General features: G+C 46.0%; 1 protein-coding gene across 1 annotated transcript; it reads right to left on the reverse strand.

Moving 5' to 3' along the window:
* Positions 1-3409: 3409 nt before the first annotated feature.
* Positions 3410-6946, reverse strand: LOC109365528 (PHD finger protein 7-like). Its single transcript, XM_019612389.1, has 9 exons — positions 6274-6946; positions 5908-5999; positions 5714-5815; positions 5351-5475; positions 5036-5198; positions 4838-4944; positions 4535-4645; positions 4265-4383; positions 3410-4100 (listed from the first exon to the last, which is right to left on the reverse strand). Exons 1-9 carry the CDS (start codon positions 6314-6316, stop codon positions 3481-3483), a joined length of 1482 nt encoding a protein of 493 aa, XP_019467934.1. The 5' UTR covers positions 6317-6946; the 3' UTR covers positions 3410-3480.
* Positions 6947-11691: the final 4745 nt, after the last annotated feature.

Below are 11691 nucleotides of genomic sequence, written 5' to 3' on the forward strand. Positions count from 1 at the left end.
CAACAGTCATTACTGATTTGGGGTGCTTTGACTTTCAGATAATTTGACTCCATCATGAAAAACTGGCTGCATCATACAGAATTAGAACGGTGGATATCTGAAAAGCAGTAACTTCAGGAAGGATATTGGAAACAGAAACATATTTCAGGTATCAGTGAAAACTTCCTACTGGCTACATCTGTCTAGTTTTGTGCTAATGAACAAAGTTTAGACAATGTCTTCAGGCTGCTGCCCACTCAATGTAATTGGAGCTTCTTTTAAAAATTGAAAACCCACGGAAAAAAAACATAATGACTTTTGTAGGAATTTTGTGGCCATCTTGATTATCAAATGAATTCAAGGGATTACTGAAGCCAGGAGCAGTTTTATTCCTGGAGCCCCAGAAAGGTTGATTTTCACCCCATAACTCTTTCTAAGCAGTTCTATGGGGTTGTTGGAAATATCATCATGTCATTTGTAAGGGCTGCAAGTACAAACTTGTGCAAAACAGCACAAAATACATACTGGAATACTAGCAGAGGTGTTACAAGTATTAGCCAGCAAAGTCTTGAGCAGAGGTGAGGTAAAGTCATTTTGTCATTTCCAAGCCTTTGCTGTTACTGCTGTAAGTGGATTGTTCTTTTCATTAAACAAGCAACCAATTTCCTTTCACTTTTTCGATTCTTACTGTTTAGGATGATCCAGCCTTTCTTTAATTTGTATTTATTCTGTTAGTTATTAAGAGTTGCTAGTTTTCAGCTGTTGAGCTTGGATTTTGTTTTGTTTTGTTTTTGTACAGAAATTCATTTATTCTTCATGTTTTTGCTTGCTTTCAAATGCTCATTAAAAATAACAAGGAACAAACTGAGTGAAAAAATGAATTCCTGATGAATTATCCTTTTCCTCTGTCAATCTAAGAATACTGAAACAAATTAAACCTTTTCAATACACAAGAAAAGAACAGACATTTATTACCAGAATACCCCTGCAGTGTATTATTGCCTAAGAGGTGATACAGTTTGCTGATAACAACATAGGAATCAATGCAGGCATTCCTAGACCCTGTTGCATGACATTAATGCCTATATACAAAAACTGATCCCAGGATCAGGGTAGATTCTGAGCTAAACAATTAGTGCAAGTCAAACATGACTCAATACAAAATAATTACATTTGCTGGTGGACAGAATAAACATGCTAGAAGAGGTTTCAGCCACCTTGATTTCAGCATTTACAAATAAAAGTATCTCCACATGAAGTGGGTGTCAGAGCTTCTCTCATGGCCATGGACTTGAAGGTGAAATTCACTTCCCCACATACTGGCACCTTGAGTGACTTGAGACACTCTAAAATGCATCCGAATGTTGCTGTCAGGTTTTCTGAACAATCAGAAAAGATTGTCTGAACTGTCCTTGAGAAACCTGCCTGGCCTCCAGTTGCTGATCCATGACGATGCAGGTATTTCCAAGATTCTGAGTGACATCTACCATCTCCTTGTGAATAGTTTAAATAACCACGTATACCACAGCTGGCAGTCACTCCCTTTATTTGGGCAGCTAAATCTAGCCGAAAGTCATGTACAGACTTCTGCTTTGCAAATGTGTGTCTTCAAGACCATCCTTGAACACAGCATTTTCTGTGATTTCATTGCCTCATGAAGACAGATTGTGAGTAGTTTGTCAAATCTCTCTTGGAATGCTCCAGAGGACAAACCCTGGTCAGAGTCAGGATGACTCTTTAAGGCTTTCCACACAGATAGCTAGAAAACCTTGTCTAAATTACAGCTTCACAACTTAAACACTTTCTTTCATCATCAGAGAGAATGATGCTTTGGAGGAAGACTTGCAAAACTAACAGCCAGAAGGGAAAGGAAGGTGATAGTACCCTTCTTCTTTGTGAGGTCCAATCTGGAGTACTGCATCTTGCATTTAGTACTGCAAGATCTGGGGCTTGCAGTACTAAAAAGACAAGAAGTTGTTTGAAGAAGGGCTGAAAAGATGATCAGAGGACTGGAACACCCTTCCTACAAGATAAGCTGAGGGAGCTGGGAAGTTCAGCGTTGAGAAGACTTCAGTGCAACATCAATGCAGCCTTCCAGAGTGTAAAAGGAGCTTATAAACAAAATGGAGAGCAATTTTTTATGTGAACTGAAAGTGAAGGGACCTCTGGAGATATTCTAGTTAAAGTCCTCTGTTAAAACAGATTGCCTGGAGAAGTTAGTAGCTTTTGAATATCTTGAGAGAAGGAGCTGATAAGATCCCTACTCAGTCTTCTCCATGCTAAACAGTGCCAGATCTCTCAGCCTTTCCTCATAAGAGAGATGCTTCTCCAGACCCCTTATCATCTTTGTAGCCCTCTGCTGGATTCTCTTCTCTGTCTTTCTTGAACTGAAGAGTCCAGAACTGGATAAAGCACTCTAGAGATGGCCTCACCAGGGCAGAGTAGAGGGGGAGAAGAACATCCCTTGCCCTGCTGGCCATGCTCTTTTGAATGCAACCCAGAATACCATTCGCTTTCTTGGCCACAGCTGCACACTGTTGGCTCATGGCAACCAGTTGTATACCAGCACACTCAGGTTCTTCTCTGCAGAGCTCCTTTCCAGCAAATCAGCCTCTAACTTGTACTGATGCATGCAGTTATTCCTTCCCAGGTGCAAGACTCTACATTTGCTCTTGTTTGACCAGATGAGGTTTCTCTTTGTCTAATTCTCAGCCTGCACAGGTCTTGCTGAATGGCAGCACAGACTTTCAAGTAGGTTAGCTACTCCTTTCAGCTTTGTGTTAGCAGCGAACTTGCTGAAGGTGCATTCTCTCCCTTGATCCAGATCATTGATAAAGATGTTCAACAAGATAGACCCAGTATTCGCCTCTGGGGAATGCCTCTATTTACAGGCCTTCAACTAGACTCTGTGCTGCTGATAACAACCTTCTGAGCTCTTTCTTCCAGTTAACCAGTTCTCACTGTCCACTCAACTATCCCACACTTTCTAACTGTCATTACAAGGATGTTGTAGGAGACAGTGTCAAAAGCCTTGTTGAAGTCAAGACAGACAACATCCACTCCTCCCCCCACATCTACCCACTTCCAGGCACTTTCAGCTTGGCAGCATTCCCAAACTAGAATCACCCCCCAAACCTCACAGCACAGCCCAAACTCAGGAGGAAACTCTGAGCTCTGACCCACCCCACATCTAGCAGCAGCTCCAAAGCTGCCCACAACTTCAGCCCAGAAACACCCCCAGAACTGGGCTGCCTTTGTCAGTGTTGCCTCGGCCCATGGGGTTTTTGGATATTTTGCCCCAGTGAGCCCAGGGCTGGAACCCAGCTCAGCCTAGACTGGGCCATAGAGAGGAAGGTCTGGGAAAGTGCTGAGGAGAAGACAACCGCAGGACAAGCAGAGAAGAACAAAGCCAACAAATGCATGAGAGATCTCCCAGCTTTATTGTCTTGGACACTTGTGACCAGAGCCAGCAGGTGGGACTTGCACACAGCTGCTCCTGCACTACTGTCTTTGGGACCGGCTGTGGGGATGTTGGCTCCGATGTTGGAGCCGGGAGCGGCTTCGTGCCCTTGCTGGTCCCTGTTGCCTGGAACTTCTCCTGTGGCCTCTTCGGGACCGGCTTTGGGAATTGGAAGCCCAATGTCCCACTGGGGAATGGCTTCTTGTGCGGGACTGCCCTCGCTGCCTGGACCGCCTCCTGTACTCAGGCAATGGGGAACCCCTTGAAGATCTTGATGTTACTGATCTGGTTGAGCAGTAAGTGCTGCTCTGAACACCTCGGGCTGATGTACAGCCACTGCCACCACGTCTTCTTGTCCGGCTTCGGGAATATGAGATCTGATCTTTTATTGGGGAGCGGCTTCGTGTCTGAACCCGCCTTTGCTGCCTGGACTGTCGTCTATGTGGGGAACCACCTGAGGTCCTTGAAGTTGCTGCTCTGGCTGAGCTACGGGTGATGCCCTGAGCACGTGGGGCTGGTGTAGAGCTGCTGTCACAGCACCTTCGGGGTCTGCTCTGGGAACCTGAGGTACTCTCTTGGATTGGGAAGTGGTTTTGTGGTTGGCCCCTTCCACCCGGTCTGGGATGCCGTCTGTGTGCAGCTTCAAGGGAACTTCTGGAGGCTGGAAGGGAAGACAGGAAGGTCAACGGGATGAACCTGAAGCCCCAAGCTGGGACAGGCTGTCATCCCTCCTGGAGAAGAGAGGCTCTGGCAAGGCCACCCTGAGCACCCACTGCCAGGCCTCCACTGGCCCCAGCTCAGTAACACAGGCTGAATGCTTCTTACCAGTGCCCACACCAGCACAGCTCTCGCACTCCCAGATGTCTATGTTGCTGGTCAAGAAGGAGCAGTGTCGGTGAGTGCCTTGAGCAGCACAGGAACTGCAGAGGAGCAGCTTCCAGGGCCTGAGGAAGCAAAAGGATTATGGGTGTGAGGACAAAAGGAGCCAAGCCAGGGAGTGCTTGGAACATCTCTGGTGCTCAGTCCTTGCTCCCCTGGGATGTGGCAAAGCTAAGATCCCCCCCAGAGTCCCAGAGGGCTGCTGATGTAACTCACCCCTCTTCTTCTGCCTGCTCCCTGCCACCTGGGTAATAGCACTCACTGGCATCACAGTGCCTGTGCCTCTCTTGCAGCAATGCAGATGCGTTGTTTTCCCATGATAGTGGTCTGCCAGACAAGGGAGGGAAAATGATGAGCCCCCAGTACCCCCAGAGTAAGGCAGAGTAAGTATCTCTGCTTGTCCACCTTGAGCTTGCTCCCAGCTTCTCCATGAAGCTGAGGCCAACGCTTCAGGGCTGAAGTCCCTGGGCAGGCCCAGTGCTGAAGCCTTAGCGTGCAGTCAGTCAGAAAGACACCAACCTGACTGGGATTTGGAGCCCCATGGTGTTCATTTCCAAATGAAATCGTGTCTTTTCAGCACAGATGGGGCACTTAAAGTGCATTATGCCAGTACTCATGGCGTATCTCTGCAGCAGAAGAACATGCAGCATGAGCATGAGCTGGGCCTGGTGCTGTTGAGCACCAGCCATACCTGCAGGGTGAGGGGAGGTCTCCTACCTGGATGCAGCCACGGTGGAACCGGGCTTGCTTGCACACTGGGCACAGCATAGTATGGTAGGATATGCTGTCTCCCACAGGCTCCAGGCAGATGATGCAGTAGATGCCCTGTGCTGGAGCTCCCTCTGATGCCTGTCGAGGGCGGTGCTCCCCGCAAAAGGACCTTGGGGAATATGGGATGGACATAGTGAGAACTGCTGGAAGGAGGGCAGAGGACCAGGAAGCAGCCCTAGGCCTTGGCTCTGGCTCTGGCAGCCTGCTGGGAGGTGTGGCTGCGCACTCCTCCTTGGCTTGGCTGTTGCTGACAGCCCTTACCTGTGCTGCCCAAAGAACTGGGTGACACATTCCCCATCCATGGCACAGGGTAGATGGAAGCTTCGCAAACAGCCTAACTCTGCACAGCTGATAGTGGCCCTCCTCTCCCCACAAACAAAGCATTGCTGGAAAGAAAGAACGGGGCAGAACCATCAGCGGCAGGCTCAGGGACTCCGCAGCTGTCTCCACACCCCTGGGCAGAGCACAGGATGCGGGCACTGCTGAGTGACACTCTACAGATCTGCGTGATGGACAAGGCTCATCTGATATGGCAGGACTTTGTCCTGGAGTAGGTCAGAAGGGCTATAATTTCTTTTTGAGCCTCTCCTGGCACAAAACGCCCAGCTCCATTCAGGTCCTTACCTTCTGATTTGCATACTCGGCTGTGCATCTGATAGCATGAAGAGGGAGCCGACTAATTCCCTCCCATGGGGTTCTTTCATCATAAATGCCAGTTGCAAAAATCTGTAGGAGAGAAAAGTGCAGGATCTCATTAGGCCAGAAAGGAAAGGAGCATCCGTGGCAGGAAGCTGGAAGGAGCCCTTGGAGGAACTCACCAAGCAGAACTCATGGACACGAATCCCACTCTTGGCAAACATACGCCCGCAGATGTCTGGGTCAACATCTGCCCGGCCACACAGCACACACGCTGAAAAGAAAAGAGCAAACGTGAGCAGCAGTGAACATCTTGTGTGTCCTTGAGGGCTGTCCCCAGGGTCCTGCTCTATGCCTGTCATGTTGGCTGAGGGATATGGCTGGAGGTTGTGGAGGGGCTGAGATTCCTGCCAGGGAGCAGAGAGAACTTGCCCCATGGTGGTTGGGGACCCCATGCCTGCCCTTTCCTCCTCTCTCAGCCTCAGGCAGACCCCCAGAACCCTTCTGCCCTATGGTGGGAGTTGAAAGCAGGAATACTTTGCTCTCACCTGTCTCCCCTGAGTTGGGGGCCTTCCGCTTTCCACTGGACATAGTGCATAACAATGGCAAGCACTAGGAGAGTTCCTGCCCTCTCCACACCTCAACAGGCCGCACTGACGCTCAGCCTGAGCCTGGCAGCCTTTGCTTTGCTCCCAGCCCTATGGTTCACAATGGCCGCTCTCTGCCATCCCCTGTGACATCATGGTCACTGCCTGATGGGGGTGTGGGTCTGGGTCCCCAGGCAGAAGGGTGCTGGCTCTGGCAGGCATCTCAGAGTGAGATCCCAGTGTTGCCATGCAGCAGCGAGGAAGGATTTCCTCCCTTAACCTACTGGCATTGCTCCCTGTGCCAGAGGCAGGAGCGAAGCTGACCCTTAGCCAAGCTGCAGCTCTGGAGCCACACTAAGGCATCCTTGCTCTTCCAGCCTGATATTGTTTCCATCTTCTTCATGAAGCTGAGGCCAATGCTGATGGGATGGCAAAAGGCCAAGCCTGCTGGAATGGTCCCTGGACAGGCCCAGGGTTTTATCCTATTGGGTCTGCAATATTTTTTCTTCCATAGCCAGTACTAAGCAGAAAAAATCATGCAACAAAGCCATGAAGATCCTAATCAAAAGTAACAGGCTCCAAATCAGATTCAAATGCCCTTTTGGAGGTACAATCCAGACTTACGATCATAGGAAGAATATAAGACTAAAACAATACAAAGCTCCCTTTTATTATTGTTATTATTACTATTTCCTGTTTTTCTTTTTAAGACAATTCATTTATACACCTACCTGGAAGACTGGCATCTAGCATCATCCAATTGCCATCTCTCTGCACTCCCTGTATCTCATCTTAGTGCACACACCTACCGAAGCTGAGAGCCTTTTTCAGGAATACCAGTGTTTTTATGCTCAACTATCATCTCTACAGCTTCTTGATTTCTCTGCATTCAGGTGTCCAGTAATGCCTAAATTCCACTACAGAGCAAAGGCAGGTTAAGAACTACTCTGGGAGTAATGGGAGGGCGGTTGGACTAGATGATCTTGCAAGTCATTTCCAACCTTGCACTTCTACGATTCTATGACACTATGATTCCTTATATATTCATTTAGGGATTTCAAGGCACCCCTTGTAGTATGGAAGGTAAGTGGCCTTTCAGTATCTAATGGGAAGCTGCAGGCAGGAAGGGGACAGACTCTCTAGCAGAGTCTGTGGTGATAGAACAAGGGGAAATGATTTCAAGCTCAAAGAGGGTGAATTTAGGTTACATATAAAAATAAGTCTTTTACAGTGAGGGTGGTGAGGCACTGGAACAGGTTGCCGAGAGACGTGGTGGATGCTCCATCCCTGAAGACTTTCAAGGCAAGGCTGGATCAGGCTCTGGGCAACCTGATCTAGCTGTGATGTACCTGTTCAGTGCAGGGGACGTGGACTGGATGGCTTTTAAAAGTCCCTTTTAACTGTAAGGATTCTATGATTCTGTGATTCGTAAGAGTGTCACAGCATCTCTCTTCTGCCAGATCAGGATGTCAGTGAGATATAAAAAACTTCTTTGCAGTAAGGTGTCAACAAACTATTTCAGGAATAGGTATCTCTTTTTTAACCTAAATCATCTAAGTGCCATCTTTACATTCAATTCACATTAATGTTATGTATCTATGATTCTATTATGGTTCTATGATTCTAATGACCCATGGAACTCTCCATCAAATTCATCAGTCACATTTGTGTCCTCATCTCAGTGCCTACCTCAGTAGAAGTAAACTCAATTTAAGCCTTGTTTCTCTGAGTACTAAGACAAAGTTCCCAATGGAAGACTCATCTTGCCAAATTTGTGTCACGTATCTGTGCTCCAACTGCACAATTTTCCATTCTGAGTAGTCCATTTCATACTCAAGCCTTGAAGGCAACAGTGCTAACAGAGTATCACTTACTTTCTCTCCTCCTTTTGCTCAGAAATAAGATATTAGAAGTGCTGTGATATGACAGGACACAAGCTGGAAGGAGTTGCTTGGGAAGTGTTTGTTGCTTATACAAGAATGATCTCAAGACTACTGCTGATGAGCTCCTGCAAGCCATACAAGCTTTGTAACCCACATTGGGAAATGGCAATGTGGGGGAGAACTCCCATTATTTGGGCTAACATTAGGGGCAGGTTGCTTTTGTATTCCACTTGATGTGGGCCCAGACAAAAGCAACAAAGTTGTCCTCCAATAGGGACAACTGCAACAAATCCTGTGGCTAATGAAAATGGATGGGGTGTATGTGCACCTTATAGCAATAAATGCTGTGGAAGTAAATCATCTCTTATTTCTTCATATATCTTGTCTGAAGCTGCTCCCTATTTCTTAGGAGCAAATTTCTGCTAGCAATACTAATATTCTTTCTGCTGTTCCGGATGTGTTAGTATCATTTCCCAGCTGAGGCTACGAGACGAAAATGCTGAATATCCCCATCTTACCTCCATGATACACCTCCATGCTCTCCCCACGCATATTTGTCAAGTTCTTTTGATGAACCAAGAATGTGAAGGGGCAGGACTATGAGTGAGTGCAGCTGAGAAAGGCATTGGGAGCTGGACATAACTACATCTCAGCTGTTTCTAGCCAAAGGCATTTTTCAGTAGTTGTCAATATTTGTTCCAACATGTTGCTTCACAGCGATATAACTCATTTTTCTTCATCTGTTTGGTATGTATCTTTCATTGCACTCATCCTCCCTCTGGTGTCACAGTTAAACAGTAGTGAGAAATATAGAGGTAAATATGCTTTTCCACAATTGTTCATAGTTTAAAGCACTTCACAGTCTCTACAATATTAATATAAACAACAAAACCAATAATAATAATAATAATAATAATGCCTGACTTTTCGTAGTGTTTTATATAAGTGGATTCCCCTAGAACATTTCAAAGAGTGATCATGAACTTCATTTCTACGGAAACAGGCAATAAACCTCAATTTCTTGGTTTAGACTAAGGCAGAACTAAAACCCAGATCCAGTTCTGGTTTATAACCTACTAATTCCTCCAGCGCCTTCTGGAGATATATCTGTAACTTGGAGATTTTGGCAGGCTTCTGAGGTATAAATTCCAAGAAAAAAAATTGGTATTGGTGTCCCACTTCATCCAGACTGCAGCTGCATGAGTTGAATGAACTTCAGAAATTCCTTTACTCAGAATGGAGGATAGTCAGAGCTTTTTTTTCAAGTTGCATTAAGATCCAGGCACGAAAAACCACATTAACTCAGACAGTGTCTGAGATAGTGGCAATTTGGAAAATCCATTTGAGAGTCACAAAATTTGTTCAAGTTAGTATCTCTGAAAGTGCCTGATTTTACTAAATCTAAAAAGGTCATTTTGAAGTTTTGTCTTCATAGATACATTTTTGTATCTATCTCTTACTTTTATGTCTGCGAGTAGGGAAGACTGGAGAGAGACCAGTGAATCCAGGGCCTTCTTGGAAGCATGTGTTCTGGCTTTCTTTCCAGCCCTCTGTAGATCTTACTTTGCCTCCCCATCTGGAGAACTGTTCAGATGGAGTGCCTCGTCACAGCAGGATGCTTGTGGGAATGAAAGGACACAATTTTGTGAGGACCAGTGGGGAATGGATTGAGTGGAAGCTGTAGGGATGAAGAAGTAAGGAGAGAGGCTCAGCCAAGACAGGAGTCCATCACTATAAAGATCAGCAAAGACACTAAGACACACACTGTATACAATGGTGAGACAAAAATGATTTCATACGAGGAGAGGCCATGTGAGAAGAAAATCATTTAGGTGTGAGTGCGTGCCAAGAGAATTGTCTTTTGGTGCAAAACCCCACGCTCCATTACAGAGAGCCTCCAATACCACTGGTGATGGCATTGAAGAGGGTCAGAGCTCTCCCTCTCACATCATCAGGCAACAATCTTGCTCCATTATACAGACTCCCACATCAGGCTACACTGCATCTTATTTGATTGAACCTAGAGTCAGATCCACGCCCAGCAACAGTTGTCATCACCCTCTTACCTGTTGTCTGTATTTGTCCACCATCTGCCTCCACCACAAGCAAACTTTTCTCTGCAAGATCAGGAGAAGACAGATGGTGCTTCCAGATATCACATCCACAGCTGAACTGGAGCAACTGCTTTAATGATATCACAATGAGATGGGCAGCATCAGACCTTTTAATTGGTACAGAGTTAGCCAAATCTCTCCCCTTCTCTGATTCCTCATCCCCCTTCTGAATAGCCTTGGGCTGCAGGTGTTTAAGTTTCATGCCCTAGGTTACTGATGTCCAAGTTACTTATCACAAATTCTATGACACCTCACAGCAGAATAGGAGTCAACTGTTGAAGCTGCTGCTCTAGGTCACTCTGTAATCAGCAAGAAGAGATAGACAGGATATGAAAGCTTGTTGTTTACATGTAACTGGTAGTGTTGATGTGATTCCAACAGGCTTCACAGATATTGTCTGCAGGAACGCTGAAGACTGCAAGTCCAGACACAGATCTCTGTGGCGCTCCCTCTGAAATGCCCTGGCCTGAAGACAAATTCCTGTTTCGTCTTCACAGACTGAGACCAGACATTTGCCTTTTTTTGTTTCTTTTACATGCCAGGCTGGTTTTGTACCCTTCTAACATTTTAATTAAAATGTCATTCGGCACCTGATAAAAAACTTGGCAGACACAAACTTGAACTGTTCTATCATCATGCTTGACAAAAGCAAGCCAGTTTAGAAAATGTTTTAAAAGATCTTCAATCAGTTTGTTGAAATCTAATAGCTGGGAACAGCAACACATCTACATTTTAATGAGTACATTTCATTGACAATTCTTTTGTTTTAACCATCTGCATATCATCTGACCAGTATTGCTACATGCGAGACTCATGAAATGAATCTCAACCCACAGTACAAGTATTTTAGCCTTTTTGATTGCTTAGAACGCAGCAGGAGAAAAGAGAAGAGAGATAAGGAGAAAGGCAGGAAGAGAAGGGAGGGAGATTATAGAATCATAGAATCACCAAAGTTGGAAAAGACCACTAAGATCATCTAGTCCATCAATTCAAAGTGATGGGTGAAGTGAGAGACAGAGTTATTACTCAAATCCTGCTAGTGCTTAAGCAGTCAGACGCCCACATGTAGGGCCGTTGCCATTCTCCCTGAACTGCTTTTGGGCAGTGCTACCTCTCTGTGCCACCCTTTGTTAAAGGTCACTGTGCCTAGATGAACTGGCAGGAATGAACATCTGCCCCTCCTTGACTGCTCTTTTTCATGCATTTTTTCTCAAACTGGTCATGAAGATGAGCTTGTCTCAAGATGCTGGACAGTGAACTACTGCTGCCAAGAAATAAGCATATGTTCCCTCCAGCTGCCTCTGCTACGTGAGCGTGACCTGTGCTGAGAAGGAGACAGCCCAATGTCTTGAAGAGACTGGTGTTTTCATGGCTCTATTCCT

This window comes from Meleagris gallopavo, chromosome 1 (genome assembly GCF_000146605.3).
Source record: "Meleagris gallopavo isolate NT-WF06-2002-E0010 breed Aviagen turkey brand Nicholas breeding stock chromosome 1, Turkey_5.1, whole genome shotgun sequence".
In the NCBI taxonomy this organism is placed as follows: Eukaryota; Metazoa; Chordata; class Aves; order Galliformes; family Phasianidae; genus Meleagris; species Meleagris gallopavo.